The sequence below is a fragment of the Ambystoma mexicanum genome, chromosome 3p (genome assembly GCF_040938575.1).
Source record: "Ambystoma mexicanum isolate Mex_15411 chromosome 3p, UKY_AmexF1_1, whole genome shotgun sequence".
NCBI classification, from domain to species: domain Eukaryota; kingdom Metazoa; phylum Chordata; class Amphibia; order Caudata; family Ambystomatidae; genus Ambystoma; species Ambystoma mexicanum.
This window is the reverse complement of record NC_090925.1, coordinates 130,261,002-130,278,036: the sequence shown is the minus strand read 5'-3', so window position 1 is coordinate 130,278,036 and position 17,035 is coordinate 130,261,002. Positions and strand designations below refer to the sequence as shown.

The 17,035-nt window shown below is 42.8% G+C and overlaps 1 protein-coding gene across 2 annotated transcripts in view; it reads right to left on the bottom strand.

Moving 5' to 3' along the window:
* Positions 1 to 450: 450 nt before the first annotated feature.
* The window catches only part of LOC138580158 (proteoglycan 4-like), a 1,214,734-nt gene continuing 1,198,149 nt past the window's right edge, over positions 451 to 17,035 (bottom strand). The window contains exon 20 of one of the 2 annotated variants that reach the window (XM_069650488.1): positions 451 to 950. In XM_069650488.1, coding sequence (XP_069506589.1) covers positions 895 to 950 — 56 coding nt within the window. In that variant the 3' untranslated portion in view covers positions 451 to 894. The remainder of the gene's footprint in view (positions 951 to 17,035) is intronic. The other variant, XM_069650487.1, reaches the window with a different exon arrangement.

Sequence of the window (17,035 nt, the reverse complement as noted above, 5' to 3'; positions counted from 1 at the left end):
TAAAATCTATGTGAATATAGGTCTCAAAGTACTCCTTACGAACCCCTCAATAAGAAAATGAATGAAGTCAGGCTGGATGGTTATGGCTAAAGCAGATACAGAATGGCTTGTCCTCCTTTGTCCTTGGGCAACCAACACAGCATAACTTACCTGGTGGCCATCTTGTGCTTTATGAGCTTATGATATAACATTGTGATCCAGGATCCAGCAAATGCTCAGTGATATTACAGTGTTTATGAATTATAATATAGAACCACGATGAAGAACTCACCATTACAAGCAAAAATAAATGTGTGTTTGGATTTTTACTTGGTTAATGCCCCTTGGACTTTAATAAGTTGGATCTTACTGAGGAGACTCCTTCCCCTGCTGTGGCACAGGCTCTCTCTTCAAGACTGTTCGTGTTCATGCTCCGGGCACACTGCATGATTGTATAGTCAGTACACTTGTGTGATGAGAAACAGTGCAGTGCTTTATTTGGATTTGTGTTTACAGGTATGGCTTAAGAGGACCCGATTAAAAACGTAGAAAGGGATAGCAGTTAAATGTGTTTTGACTACAGCAGTATGTACATGAGACCATAGTTATTACAGTACTCTTCAGCTTCATGTAGCCCTCAGACCCTCCATCCCTCTAGCAGTCAAGCTGCCATGGCATTGCTGTTAGGATGTATATGTGTGCAACTATATAATGCCATCTACAGTGCATGATGTGGCTGGAGTGGGCATTCTCTGCCTCCACCTTGTGATAGCCATATAGCACAGCTTGCAGTCATTGGGTCCCACAGTAAGTCCCTGGGAGGCAGATGGCACTGTTGGCAAGTTGATCCATTTACATTCTCTTTTGTAAATTAGGCGTCACATTTGCTCATTAAAGTGAAATGGCGCCTGTGCTTTAGGCACCGTCTTTGTTTTCAGTCTCATCTTCATAGTCATCAATTCTCTCGGACTCTGTTCAAGATAAAATCAAATAAGACAAATTAATTACCAGGGGACCGATATTGTCATCTTCAAATATATGCCATTTTCCTGCAGATATATTAGGAACTTAGATCACGTTTGGTTTTTATATCAAATATGCATCACATATGCATCAAAGTGCACGTTTTATTATTATTTTTAAAACGGCAACATAACTTGATTTGCACACTAGTGTGTGTGTATTGTTAGAGGGGATAGAAACAATGCGGTCGGTTTCATTTTTAGGTTTAAGTAGCACCCCACCCATTCATTCCTCTATTAAAATGACCGCTGGAGAAATGCACACAGGTGGAGAGCCATTCGACGAATTATTTGGATCAGACAGTTAGGGTCAGACGAAAAACGTTTTGAGCCAAATAATAACAGATCCGTTGGCTAGATGTACAATGGTTTTGGGGGCAACGTTAGAATGTTTGCTTTTTTGGAGAGCCATCAAGAGGGTGTTTGTGTATAAGAGAGGGAGCGAGAGAGTGTTCTTTTGGGGCGAGAATTTCTACTTTTAGACTTACAGCAGTTGTTGGTACAGTGAGAGCTACTCCTTGAAGAAGTAGTACATTTGTCATGTGTGTCTACAGGAGATCTAAAGCTTGAATGTGACTTTAGGCAAAGACAAATCCTTGCTAAACATTTCTCAAGCCCGTATCAAGCTGGTGAATGTGTAAATAATAGCTCTCAAGCAGTGATGAGCATTTCTTCTTCAGGCAGTTCATATATTCTTCAATCATTGGATTTGCTGCTTATAAAATGTCCCGTAAGTGTTTATTCATAAGCATTTATTAAAGTTACTAAAGTGGTCATTCAATTCTAAAATAAATTATATCGTTTTAATAAATGTGTACTTGTAGAGCACCTGCTAAAAAAACAGTTGATAACTATTGCTTGACGTTTTAAAATTACCATATAAGCATAATAATCCAATTTAAATTGTTCGTGTCCCATACATGCTTGGGTAGAGTTTAGTAAATGCTTAAATTAGGCATTCGGTAAACAGTTTGCTTGCTTAGTCAATGCTTAGGAAAGGCCTTTCATTTTGACTAGAGTATGACTATGTATAACTGTGGCATTCTGGCATCAGATCAGCATACTGTGCAGTCTGGTGGAATTGAATGACGAATGATGTATGTTAGATCATTCCCTTCACGGACTGGATTAATAATTCATTATTAATCTGTAAAGGTAATTCTCAATTTTGACAATTCCTGTCGAAATATATGCTTTGCATTGATTCTAATAGCAGGCAAGGGAGTGCTGCAAGGAGTCCCTGGGGGCCAGTGAAAGCAATCAGCGATGCGATGAAAGCCTTGGATGTGATAGACCAGGGATCCCCCAGAGCCTCTCTCCGCTGCCCAATCTCCAGTGCTGATGGTCAGTGTTATGACAGAGAACATAGGGGACTATAAGCGGCTCTACATGGAAGTCACAGCAGTTTGAGTGCTGCAGCAGCATTCATCCAGTGAGCCAGGATGAAATCAGAGACGTGTGAAGTAGGCTTGCAAGGCAATTCAGGCTCATAAATAATCATGGAATAGGCGAGAGGGTTCCAAACCCACTTGGGTACCTGTTGTTATGCATACCATCATTGACAGATTGAGGAGAAGATCAGGAGGTTTACAACGATGCAGAAATTAAGAGGCCATTCTAGGCAGCGGTGCGGGGGCTCCATGACGACTGCTACTTGTTGTGTCAATAACCATGCCTGGTAAGTTTCTCAAGTGGTTTATTGAATTGCTTTAAGACAGGTATCAAGGACCCTCAACCATTACAACAACCCAAGCTCAACTGCTAACACTTGAGCAACAACAAATGCTGGGAATTCTATACTCTAGAATGGTCTGACCGCATATGCTCAACAAGGGACAAACAGAAGCAGATACAGGATAAATGAGCTACTACATAATGTACACACACTAGGCATTTACAGAACACTACTGTACTTGAGCACTGAACCAGTGCTATGCCTTACAATCATGTAATTAAACATTATCAGAATTAGGACTGGCCACACCACATGAAAATACTAAAATGGTGTAGGAAATACATGAGAAGGAGGTAGAACTTACAGGCACTTGCAGTTGCAATTGGGTGACACAGGGTATACGAGAAACTGACCAAAACATGGGATATATTGACACACTTAAGAAGGCTATCCCAGTATAAAAAGAGGCAGACAAAAACATATACTAAAGAGTTTTGGAACTGGTGCAGGTGAAGAGGAATCCAGAAGGAGTGAGGAGTACAGATTTCTGGGAGCTGCTGCTCAGTACGTAGGGTTTATTTTTGAGAGCCTACTGTGGGATGTAGGCATGGGCCAGAATATCTTGAAGGACATGGAATATTTTCAAGTTTACTGCAGGCTACCGCCTAGATCTAGCCAAGAATCAGAGACCCACAAGGAGGAGAAGTATAAACAGGGCCTTGTCTGAGGGGCATATAATAATTTCAGTCTGAAATGAAACCTGCCAGAGGGGGTAGAAATTCCTTCCGGCAATTGCTTTGAGTATACAATAGGATTGGGGTGTACAACCTTTGGCCGTCGAGTGTTGATAACAACTACTGGTACCAGTTCTAGCCAGCATAGTCAGTGGTGAGGGATCATGTGAGTCCACAACATCTGGAGATCTGCTGTTTGAAGACCCTTTCACTAGATGAAGGGGGAATCAGAAGTTCCTGCATGGAAAACTTTGCTGTGTCAACCCATTCAGAGCCAAGCAAGGCAACCTGGAGCCAAAGCGTTATATTATCTGAGCCCATAAGAAAATACAGCAGAACACATGAGACCAGAAACAATGAAGGAACAATCCAAGAACATGTGCTGGTGTGCTATAAGTCTTAGTTTAGTTTAGTTTATTATTTGTGGAGCGCACCGAGCCCTGAGGTATCCGGGCGCTTGAGCATACGTGATTTGTTACAGGTACATACATGTAAAGGATGACAGGGTCTTATTGATCATGTTACAAATTGATCGACAAGCCCACAAAACAATAAGTACATAGAAGGCTACAGCGTCTGAGGGGAGGTACTCAGATGTCTAAAGTGCACAGTATTAACAGTCAAGTCTTTACAAAGTGGAACAGGCAACAGGAATACACAATATTTGGGCAGAGACTGGACTAGAGGGCCAGGAATGATTGACATAAATAGGATCATCATAGCAATGAGTTGCAGGACAGTAGGCATTAGGTTAAGGTTGTTGGGCAAACAGCCAGGCTTTTACTTTGGATCTAAAAGTCCAGAAGGAAGGTTCAGCTCTGATAGATGTGGGGAGGGAGTTCCAGCGCTTAGCAGCTAGCACAGGGAAGCTAGACCCACCTGCAGTTTTCAGTTTGTACTTAGGGATGTTTAGACAGTGAAGGTAGAAGGATCTAGTGGGTCTGTCAGAATGGTTTCCCAAGAATTTGTCTGTCAAGTATTTGGGGGCCGAGTTAGAGAGGCATTTGTGTGTGATGTCTAGCGTGCGTAGTGAGATTCTGTTGCGCACTCGTAGCCAGTGTGTATCCCCTCTAATGGCTGAAATGTGGTTTGAATGAGGGATATTTAGTGCCCATCTAAGGACATTGTTCTGCAGGACTTGTAATCTATTCAGGTTTCATTACAAGGATCCTAGGAATAGGGTATTAAATTAGTCAAACTTTGAAAGAATCAAAGCCCTATCTAGGGTAAGGCAGCTGTTAGTCGACAAGTAAGGTTTGCAGGCGTTTATTAGTTTGTTGGTGTATGCTGTGGTTGAAGCTGTGGTATTGACTTGTTTTTTGAGGGAGAGAGTAGAGTATAAGTATACGCCTAGCATTTTTACCTCATTGGCAACTTTGATGATGTTCCCATCAATGTTAAAGGTCTTGTAACATGAGTCAAGTCTGTTTAGATGGGCTTGCGATCCCATAATCTGGAGTTCCCCCTTGTCGTCGTTTATTCAAAGGCTATGGGCAGCCATCCATGCCTGGATTTCGAGGTAGATTTCATTCAACATTTTTGAGTCCATGACAGAGCAACCAGAGAGCGTAATGAGGACCTGGGCGTCATCTGCATAATTCGTGTAGGTACAGTTACTTACCTGTACCTGTATTTCTCCAGCATTGGTATCTTTCATAGATTCACATGCTTGAATATTCCCCGTCATCAGACTGGGAATCCTCAGTGATTTAAAATAATTATTTATACACATTATTTCCCATAGGAAAAGGCAATGAGAGTTGCCCATTAAGTCTAATGAGACATTCACTTGTGTACTCCCTCCACCTCACTTTGATCCTTTATGACCCCAACCAATGAGGTGGGAAGGGCTTAAGCTCCACACCAGGCAGCCATCTTCAGATTTTGAGCCGTATGTAGACTACATATATGATGAATGCCGGGCCTTTGAGCAGCCTCTCAGGGTAGGCGGGAGGGCTGATGTGAATCTATGAAAGATACCAATGCTGGAGAAATACAGTTACAGGTAATTAACTATTAACTAAGAATTCTCCAGCATTGGATCTTTCATAGATTCACATGCTTGAATAGAATACCAAGCAGTTAAGCATGTCCAAAATTGGTTACACCCTGAAGGTTAAACTTCAGTATCCCTAGCGTATAGCAACTTAACTTAAGCCACATATACTAGGGAAAGCGGGAGAAAAGGCTGCCCCTATCCTATACAAATAGATAGCGAAGGTCCGCCTGTCCAACCGCTGATTCCTTGTTGGTGTCATTTGTTAAACAGTAATGCTTGGCGAATATGTGTAGCATGCTCCAGGTAGCCGCTCTACATATGTCTTTTATCGCTACTCCTGTGTGGTATGCGACCGATGCTGCTCTTCCCCCGGTGGAGTGAGCTGTAGGAGGTCTAGTGAGAGAGTCAGCTCTAGACTGATGGTAATGGCTGATGCAATTTGTCACCTAGCGCTGAGAGGCCTTGTTTAGAGATATATTGTCCCTTAGTGTGACCCAGGAATGCCACGAAAATGTCACGACCCTCGCCCAAAACCCCCTCTGGCAAACCCATTGGCCAGGTGGAGTCAGGACTCGGGCCTCTAGAGCCTGGCATCCTCTTCAAAAGCCATCATGGGCCAGTCCTGGTGCCTATGGCGCCAGGCTCATTCACCATGAACAACAATGTGCTTGGGAACTACTTTATTGTATTGTCAGCCAACATGGAGGCATCCACATAGCTAAGTCCCTAAGAACCAAGCTATGCGGTCTAGTGTTTTGGGTGTGGCAGGCCTGGAACTACTTTCCCTGGTACTACTTTACCTGGGCTATATAAACCACACCCTGACTGCAGAACATGCTCCGTGTTACTTTGCAGCTTGCAAAGTGACGCTCACTGTGTCCAGCTATTCCCTCGAACCTCGGAGAAGCAGAACCTGCAAGGAGACAAAAGGAACATCATTAGCAGCAGCATCTTACCTGCAGTCTTCATCTTTAAAATCTCGCAGCTACTGAGAACAGCTTCCTCGAATCTGCACGCCTCCCGGACAGAACGACCTGAAAGAGAAAGATAGAGGCAACATTAAAGAAAGCTGTATAGACATTTACAAATTACGAACTGCTCAAAAGGCTAACTTGGCTGGTTGCCTCTCAGCTGGTAACAACCCGGATATTCCACTTGCGCTGAAGAACACTGCGACCTACAAGGAAGGAAAACACAGGTTAGCAAAGGCAAGACTTTGCAGCGCTGCGCATAGCACTTACTTACCTCATCACAGCGCTCTTAATGCGCCATCATTTACCAGCGGGGCTCAACCAAGCCAGTTTGCCGCGCTGAAGCTCTGCATACCTAAGGGAGAAAAAAGAGACATTTTAAACAAAGAAAGGCATTCAGGATAGCAACAAAACTAAAGAACAGCAATAAGACCTACCTGAACAATATCAAACGGGCCGGCATCAGTGAAGTAACTGGACCGCACTTGCCCATGAAAGACAACGTGCCCTTGCAAAGAAGGCAGGGCGGAGAGCATGCCTAATTCTACCACAAGGTGAGGAGAGGGCGCCAGAGGGACTGAAAGCATACGGGGGTGGAGGGAGGATACTTACCCCAGTCGGTCAGTCTTGAACACAGTCCTCCTGTATTTTCAGGCAGAACCTTCCCCGCAGACCACATCAGGGCAAAGCTGAGAAGCATACCAGCGAGTAACCCAGCTGGGTGGCGTCCCTGTGGATACCAGGTGAGCGTAACAGAACACAAAGCCTACCATAACAAATCCACCTGGGCGCCATGGAGACATCAGAAATGGACCAATTGGCCCAATTACTAGGAGAGCTTCGTGCTGAGGTTCATTCTGCCCGACAATAGACTAATGCCCTCTGGAGAGACCTAATAGTGACCAAAGAACGCACTGAAGAGATTAGCAGGCAATACTTGCAATCACAGGCAGGACAGACGCCTCTACCTGGAAGCAATCAATCCAACGATGCAAAACCCCGCCATACCACCCACTCCGGTACAGATCACGTTACCGGAACAGTGCCCCTGGCACTACCAGAAAGGGGTGTGCAGTCATTTTTTTGAATGCAATATTTTTGAAAGTCATAATGTCGAAAATATTTATTTGGAAAAAAAAATGTCGAAAATACAAAATATCGACTTTTTTTCTACTTTTTTTCGAAAAATAATAATACATGCAAGGAATAAAGAATATACAAGGTAAGCATTTATATATATTTTATTAAGCATTTTTAACTTAATATTTAACACAGTATTATTAATATAAAGTACTATATAATATTTTAATAATTATTTAGTTTAAAAAACGTTTTATTTTAAGTATAACTGTAATAATAAATATTAAATAATAAATAGGTAACATTTTTTCTTAACGGTGAACATTCATTATAACTATTCTCCATTAGATGGCTCTATTGTATTAGAAATGTATATATTGCTGTTATTTGTTATTGTTTGTACGTCCATTACGTGAGTGTACATATGCGTGGGCGCCATTTTTAAAGCGTTTCCGTTGCGTTCGGGTCTCTGTGTCTCCGTTCATGGATTTTGTGGATTTTTTTTTTTAACTGGACTTTTTTTGGTCTCCGGATTCGATGGTTGTAATGGTTTTTTTGGATATATGCACTTTTCAAGGTGGATTGTGTTTTTTTTTTTTTCCGGGACTTTTTGGATTTGCACCTTTTCATCTGTGCTGGATTTAACTGTTTTAAAGTGCAGATTTTGATTTTTCTTGGATTTTTTTTGTGATTTTCCTATGGATTGCTTCTTGGACTTTGGGATTTATGGAGTTCGCTGGTTGGTGTATTTGGATACGCTTGTGTTTTGCCATATTGGATCGCTGATTCTACGAAAACATAAGTACTTTTAACACTTTAAATTAAATGCTACAGAATCCAGGTAGTTTTCTTTATTTTGTTCGTTAAATTCGTGTGCCAGTTGTTCAAGTTTTTGTTCGTAGTCTCTGTATTTCTTTCTTTTTGTTTCTGCATTTGCTAATGAAATTGTTTGCGACAGTCGAAATTCCTGATGTGTTTGTTCATTTTGTAACTCCTTTCAAAAATGCCACAAGTTTGGGTTTTTTGTATTAAAATGTTTATTTATTCGGCTATCCCATCCTTCTAATGCATTGTTTGTTCTTGGTTTCCCCTCTAACGTTGCTTGGTAGCAATTCCACAATTTTACATTAAATTTGGGCCTGCGTCTTGTCCCACTCCATGTTAATTGTCCTAGTCAAGTGTTCTCCATATAATCTAACAAGTCCGAATTTTCCTCCTCATGATTTTTATATACTCACTGTCAATTAAATGTTCGTAAAAATGTATAACTTGATCCTCTCTAACAAACGCTAAGCCGAAAAGTTTTTTTATGTCATATTGATAAGTACTGTCTTCTGTATATTTTGTGCTTAGTCCCAGTTTCTGTAGTTTCCTCCAAATGCTTTGATTAAAATGAAAAAATACACCCTTGTATCTTTGTATCTTTATATATTGCAGAAAATGCTCTAATCTGTGCTATTTCGAAATCCATGATTATATTTGTGGGTTGTGAATCTGGTACAGTGTCTTTAATTGTATTAAACACGATTTTATAAGTTTCTTCGCTTTTCTTTGGCATCAAAACATATACAAGCGGTATAAGTCTGTTATTTATTGTTCCATGAATGGTAAAAAATTGCTGAAACGGTTGGGGGCACACTTTGAATGTGGCGTCACTTTGCCATTGTTGGCTTTGACTCAGTTGCTGGAAGTTTGTAGCAGTTGAAAATATTAGTATTTTTTCGTTGTTTATTTCTATGGTTGTGTGGTGGAAATTGTCTCCTTTTGTAGTTAATTTAAACACTTCTGGTATTGTTACATCATTGTATATCATTGGTGCCGGTGGCAGATTTTCTTTTTGTTGTTTTTTTCGGTTTACCATACGTTGCATTAGTTTTTCACCAGGCATTTGTGCCGATATGTGTAACGGTAACTTGTCACATACAGTTGATATTACTGAACCACTTGCTTCACCTTGGTTTTCTACTGCCTTTCGTTTGAGCTCATGAAGTGTTTTTTTTAATTATAATAGTTGTTTTATCCGGCAGATGGTTATGCTCGCTTTTGTCTTTATATTAGAAGCCTCAGTTATTGCTTGTGCGCTACATTTTGTTTTGCCATATTCAGTGCACTTCCAATATGTGCGTTCTTTTTTTTCTGCTACTTTATAGTAAATATATCCATTGTAAACCATCTGTTTTCCTCCCTTTTGTGAAGCTATATACTCCACCTTGTCTGCCATTTTTAACTCTAAAACAACAGAGAAAAGAAACTGTTTTACTATTCCTGTCACACATTTACTTATAGTAAGATATTTCAATATCTAGTTACATGTTAGTTATGTTAATATTACCTGTTTTAGCCTGAAGTAACTGTATTCAATTCACTGTAGTCCGCTCTGACGTTTGGTTCTGTCAGGTAATGACGGTTTCTCACAACCGTCATCTGTTCCTCTGTATTTAGGCAAGGTTCTTTACTCGTGGTTGTCACCTATTTGCATAACCCTTTCTACCCTTCATTCTGTGGGGTATGTGTTGCGTACGGGGGGTGACTGCGGGGTGTCGGGTGAGGAGGGGTTGGGGGGAACCCCCCCATTTAAACGGTACTATTGATGATACTTTACATTGGTATATTACCATTGTTGGTTGACTTTTTATCGACATTTCTTTTACGAAAAATTGACTTTTTCTGTTATATGTATATATTTTCGATTTATTTGTTTACGAAAAGAAATTCCGACATTTTTGTATTTCGGCATTATTTTTTCGATATTATGACTATAAACCCCAGGAAGGTTCTCAGGCGACCCACGGAAGTATGCGGCATTCATCAATCAGTACCGCCTTCATTTTCTTTGTAGGCCTGGAGCATTTCCAAACGACCAAGCTCAGGTAGCTTTTGCCTTATCATACCTGAGTGGTAGTGCAGCAGATTGGTCGGTGCCGTTGGTAACCCATGATGATCCTCTATTACATGACTTTGGAGGGGTTCCAGAGAGAAATGGAAAGACTTTTTGCTCGCCATACCCAGGAACAAGCAGTAGACAATGAACTCTTGTCCCTCCGACAGGGGAATCAGGACTTGTTAACGTACATTGCTACCTTCAACAGATTGGTTGCCGAAGCTAGGTGGCCAGAAAACAAAAGAACCACATTATTCCATCAAGGCTTACGAGGTGAATTAAAGGACATCTCAGCCCAGGCGGTTGATCCACCCAGAGACTGTGCAAAATTCATAAATGTGGTCATGCAGCTAGACCACCGGTTGCAGGACCGAAAGGCAGACCGGTCTAAGACGGACCCTCGGACCGTGTATGTTCCACCAAGGGAAAACACACCCCGTGTAACTGAAAATGCTGTAGAACCCATGCAGATTGGAGGGATACGGCCTCCATTAACAAAACAAGAGCGGGACAAAAGAAGACAACAACAGCTTTGTTTGTATTGTGGGAAACTAGGACATTTCCTGAAGGACAGTCCAGTAAAACCCCCAAGAAGAACAGTTGGGCCACAGAGAAGGATGAAGCTAAGGAATCGGGAAACTACCAAGCTCGACAAACGTAGAGGTCAGTTTGTCGAGTGAGAAGAAAGAGTTGCTGACCTCTCACTTTGCAATGCCAGTGATCTTAATTAACCACCAACAGTCGTCAAGAATGCATGCCGTTGAAGCATACATCGATAGCGGAGCAATTGGAAATTATATTGATCAAGAACTGGCAGCAGAGATGGGGCTTCCTGTGTGTTCTAAGCCAACAATGGACAAGGTAACCACCGTGGATGGGACAGAAATAGCTTCCGGACCAGTAACTCAGTGCGCAGCAAGGGTAACCTTGCTGTGTCAGGACGGACATCGGGAGTCTATTTCATTCGATCTCATCAAGGCACCTCAGTTCAGGCTAATACTAGGGATGCCATGGTTGGTTGCTCACAACCCTTTGATAGACTGGCGGGCACGAAAATTAACCTTCCCCGGTGACTGCTCCCCTGCCTGCTATTACCAAGAGTAGAAACCCGATGTCTGTATCCCCATGACTCCCGGAGCGACAGTATCAACCCTGGGAGCAACTAATACCTTGCCAAGTGAATACCATGATTTCCAGGATGTTTTCTGAAAGGACCAAGCCAATACATTGCCGCTGCACAGGCCCTATGACTGTCAGATCGACCTTGTTCCTGGTGCACAAATCCCTTGCGGCAGGATCTACGCTCTCACAGAACCAGAAAACCTTCATTTGAAATCCTATTTAGACCAGTACCTTGCAAACAGATTTATCCCTCCTTCATAGTCCCCCGCAGCCAGTCCTTTGTTCTTCGTACCGAAAAAGGAAGGAGACTTGAGAACCTGTATTGACTACCGTGCATTGAACCAGATCACCGTGAAGAACCGCTACCCCTTGCCACTTATCCCTGAGATGCTAGACCAAGTTAAAGATGCCCAGATTTATAACAAATTGGACCTTCGAGGAGCGTACCACCGGGTCTGAGTCAGAAAGGGAGATGAATGGAAAACATCCTTACGTACTAAGTACAGCTTGTTTGAATATCAAGTCATGCCCTTCGGGTTATGCAACGCTCCTGCGGCATTCCAATATTTCATGAATGACGTCTTAAGGGAGTTAATTGATGTGGGCCCCTTATTGTAAATAGACAACATCTTAGTATACTCAGCCTCGGAACAAGATCATGTCAGGCACGTTCGTTCAGTCCTCACCAAGCTCCCTCAACTTGAAAAATGCTTTTTTCACGTCATCGATGTAGAATTTCTTGGTTTTTCCTTACTCCAGGAGGCATCAGAATGGACGTGCACAAGGTAGATGCCATTCTGAAATGGCCTTCACCGACGTCTCTGAAAGGGGTACAAAGCATGCTGGGCTTTGCAAACTTATACCGCCGGTTCATCCCAGACTTCTCTCAGGTTGTGCACCCAATCACAGTACTATTACGAAAAAACAATGAAAAGTTTGCTTGGACTGAAGAAGCAGAAGAAGCCTTTCAGGAACTTAAACAAAGGTTTACCTCTACTCCAATCCTGCAACATCCTCGTCCAGACCTCCCTTATGTCGTTGAAATTGATGCGTCCAGTCTTGCAATGGGGGCTGTCCTTTCACAGAGAGACCCGGAAACCGGCCAGCTACATCCTGAGGCCTTCTGGTTGGAAAAGTTCTCACCTCCAGAGATTAATTATGCCATCACAGACAAGGAACTCCTGGCTATCCACCTTTAAGGCCTGGGGGCACTACCTTCTGGGGGCCAGACACTCCATTACAGTCATCACAGACCACCGAAACCTGCAATATCTAAAAACAGCCAAGGGCCAGTCCTTGCGTCAATTACGGTGGGCCCTTTTCTTCGCCGAATATGATTATGTAATCACATTTCGACCAGGAGTCAGAAACTGAAAGGCGGATGCCTTATCTTGCATGGGCATAGATGAAATAGTATATACAACTCCAGACCCAGTACCTATTATACCTGAAGACAAACTCTTGGGTATCACGACAGCCTTAACACAAGCAGAACTACGAAAAGAAATCCAACGGACAATGAATCCTGATGCCTACCTCGCATGGCAAACTGAAGGAGAACAATATACCATCAAGGACCACCTACCCTTTTTTAGGGATCGCCTATATGTACCCAAGAAGGAATTATAACAGCATATTATTTCAAACTATCACGATTCACTGATCGAAGGGCATCCTGGGATCGCCAAAACCCTAGCTAAGGTGAAAGAGAACTTTTGGCGGCCCACCTGGCGTAAGGACATCATTCAGTATATTCAGTCCTGCGGTGTCTGCGCACTAAATAAATCACAGAAACAAAAACCATCTGGTCTCTTACAACCATTGGACATTCCTCCAGTTCCATGGCACACTCTTTGCCTTGACTTCATCACTGATCTACCTCCAAGCCAAGGGTTCAACACCATCCTTATAGTTGTGGACTTATTCTCGAAGATGGCCCATTTTATCCCTCTCCAAGGCCTCCCAGACGCAGCCACTTTAGCAAAAGTGTTCCTGGAGGGCGTGGTTAAGCTACATGGCTTCCCCTCGGTTCTGGTCTCTGATCGAGGCAGCCAGTTTGTTTCAAACTTGTGGAAAAAATTCTGTGCAATGGCGCAGATCGACGTTTGGCTATCTACCAGTCCCTATCCCCAAACGGACGGCCAAACCGAGAGAACCAATCAGACACTCGAGCAATATTTACGGTGCATGCTGCACCACGAACAAAGGAATTGGAAAGACCTACTATGGATAGCAGAATATGCATAAAACAATTCTTTGCATTCAAGCACGGGACAAACGCCCTTCTATACCCTTCATGGCAGACATCCATGTACTTCTGAACTAGACCTTCCAGCCAGCTTGGAAATGCCAGCGGTAAAGACTCTACACACAACCATTACTCAGGCTTTCAAAAGTGAAAATGAACACCTTATTCATGCCAAAGAAAAACAAAAGAGATTTGTCGACCAACACACGGAAAAAGGCCCCTGATTATCAAGTAGGAGACAAAGTTTGGTTAGCCGCTAAATTCGTACCCATCAAGGGAACCTGGACCTTTCATCCCAGATTCTTAGGACCCTATACCATGAAGGCAATTATCAACCCAGCATCCGTGAAACTAGATTTACCACCTAATCTACACATCCACCCGGTATTCCATGTGTCCCTCCTGAAACCAATTCAGCCCGGCACACGGATTGGGACACCACCTACGCCCATACTTGTTGACGGAGAACCAGAATTCGAAGTCAAAGATATCTTGACTCTAAATACTCTAGGACCAAGCTATATTATCTCGTCGATTGGAAAGGATTTGGACAACTGTTATTATTAGCTCTGCCTGCAAGAGAGTGGAATGTTGAGGTGGAAGGCAGAGCGCAGAATGTTTACCCATAAGTAAGTGTTCCAAGGTGGCCAGTTGAAAGATGTAAGCCCTGTGAGAGGATGCCGGTGGGTGTCCTATTTTCCCCATGACTTATCTGACTTAAAGAACTGCAATTAATAAGCCCAAACCAAGTAAAGATCTTACAGTTTACAAGAAGTTGTCAGAGTCATTTGTAACCAGACCCAGAACCTAACAATGGCGACGAGGATGGAGCTGGCTTTGCTGAGGGGACAGCAGCACCATGGATGGACACCCACTGGCACCCCCAAGAGAAGAAATCCTCTCTCAGGTAAGGGCGCTGATTGGCAGTGTGGCGCTGCAGGCGAGACACAGTGGGGGCAAGTGTGACTTAGAGAGGTGCTACAGAGGCAGTGGAGGCAGCAGAGGCCCAGACAAGTGTCAAGTAATGTCCAATTGAGAAGAGCTGCAGTGGTCTGGGGCTTAGTGGGGTGCTACAGAAGTGCTGCACAGGATCTTAAAAGGCGTTTTAAGAGAAGAGGCACTGTATGGTAGTTAGAGGCACCGCTTGGAGAGGCAATGAAGAGGCGCTATATGGGTGTGTAGGCACTACAGAGGCAGCTGTGAGGAGCTGCTGAGGCAGTACAGCGCTACGAAGTACTGTGGTGGTCCTTAAACAGTCAAGGAGCTTTGGGCCAAGAGACAGTGCAATTGTAAGATCTAAACAATTCATGAGACATTAGAGGGACCGGAGCACTTAAATTCAGGAGTCCATTGACATCACAAGGCTCTGTGCTGTTTGAGGAGGGAGCGGAGCAAATGGCAATGTGAAAGAAGTATATTACATTTCATTTTGGTGTTTGCCATTTTTTATGGGACTTTTGGAGTCGAATAGCAATGAAACACTTGGCCGCGTAGATGAGGAAAGCATGTTGGGAGGGGCTGCAGTCCACTGACAGCAGTGATTGATGCAGGCAGAGGGGGCCGTGTTCCCCACACCAGGTACTTTTTGTCTAACGTTAGTGCCAGCATGGAGCAGGAGGAATGCCATTGCACCGCCGATATCCATGGCTTAGAGGTTTTCCATCACGACAGTTTTGAACACGTTTTAGCAGTTCTTCACTAATTTTTTTAAATCGAAAGTGAAAGTGATTTTACAGAGGAACTCAAGAAATTAAATAGGTTTTCATGGAATGGTGCATATTTTAATGTTAATGTACTGTGGTTGCATTACAGATGTCAGAAACAACTTTTACAAAGCGTAGCTGTAATGTGAGGCCTGTCTGAGTTACAGTAATGGATTTAAAGTCTATGCTGAGTACTGGTGTGCGCTGGGTCAGTATGTGCAAGAGCTATGGCCTTTGTTTGAGTTATGGTGTGAGAGTTTTAAGTGGATGTCGTGGCCTCTGTTGATAAGGAAATGGAGTGGAGTTTTTTTTAGAACATCAGGAAATGTTATGTAGTTTTTTTAGAACATCCCAATTGCACAATTGTTGTTAATGTTTTTTTTGACAGGTAACATCACACAGCACTTTGTAGATAAATATGATGAACTCAATTGATGTTTTATACACTTGTTGTTCAAATATTTTATGTGCATATTGCCAAGTGTGTGATGTGATTCTGTGAGAGAGTGGGTGCGTGCACATGGAAGGAGGGATGAGATTACCGATACTTGATGTAAAATATTGTGGAGGATGAGAATCCCAAGGAAATCTCGACACTTTGAGGTCAAATATTGTGGGGGATGGATAATCCCGACACAGTGTGTCAAATATTGTGGGGGATGGAGAATCCCATGGAGAATCTTGGCCCTTTGATGTCAAATATTGTGGGGGATGGAGATCCCAACACTGTGTGTCATATATTGTGGGGGATGGGCAATCCCATAGAGAATCTTGGCACTTTGATGTCAAAAATTGAGGGGGATGGAGAATCCCGAAACCAGTGGTGTCAAATGATGCTAGGGATAGAGATCCCTGGCATTAGCGGTGCAAAACTTTGGGTACTGCTATTATGGCTTTAGGCTGCGTGAGGGGTCAGGAGCCCCTTAGAGTTTTTTTTTATAACACCAAGGACTTTGTAAGCTAAATATTTTGGACTCAATTGAGATTTTATACTCTTGTTTTTCAAATATTTTTATGTGCAAATTGCCTCAGTGTGTGCAAAATCTTGGGTACTGTTATTATAGCTTTAGGCTGCGTGTGGGGTTAGGAACCCTGAATGGTGTAATTTTGCACATTTCGTTGATGGTGGATAGAGGAAGATGGTTGTGTATGCAGTTTGTTTGTTTTTGATGATTGCTGGATTGTCGGCTGGTTCCCTGGTATCGAGTTTCGTGGTAGGCCAGCTATGGAACAGTTGTTTTGATTTGGAGGGAGTGTAGCTATGTGTTAGTTAGTTTATGGTCTAGTGAGGGGAGAGCTTTTGCTTGGAGTGCTAGCTTGGTAGTAGTGGTCATGGATGCTCAGTTATTATTTTATTATATATGCTCTTTGAGTTTTCCCTTTTCTTATATTTCCCCCTGGTTACTTCTTGGTGTTTAATGTGGTTGGTTGCCCCTATAGGGGAAAGATGTTTAATGATTAGCTCTGCCTGCAAGAGAGTGGAATGTTGAGGTGGAAGCAGAGCGCAGAATGTTTACCCATAAGTGAGTGTTCCAAGGTGGCCAGTTGAAAGATGTAAGCCCTGAGAGAGGATGCCGGTGGGTGTCATATTTTCCCCATGACTTATCTGACTTAAAGAACT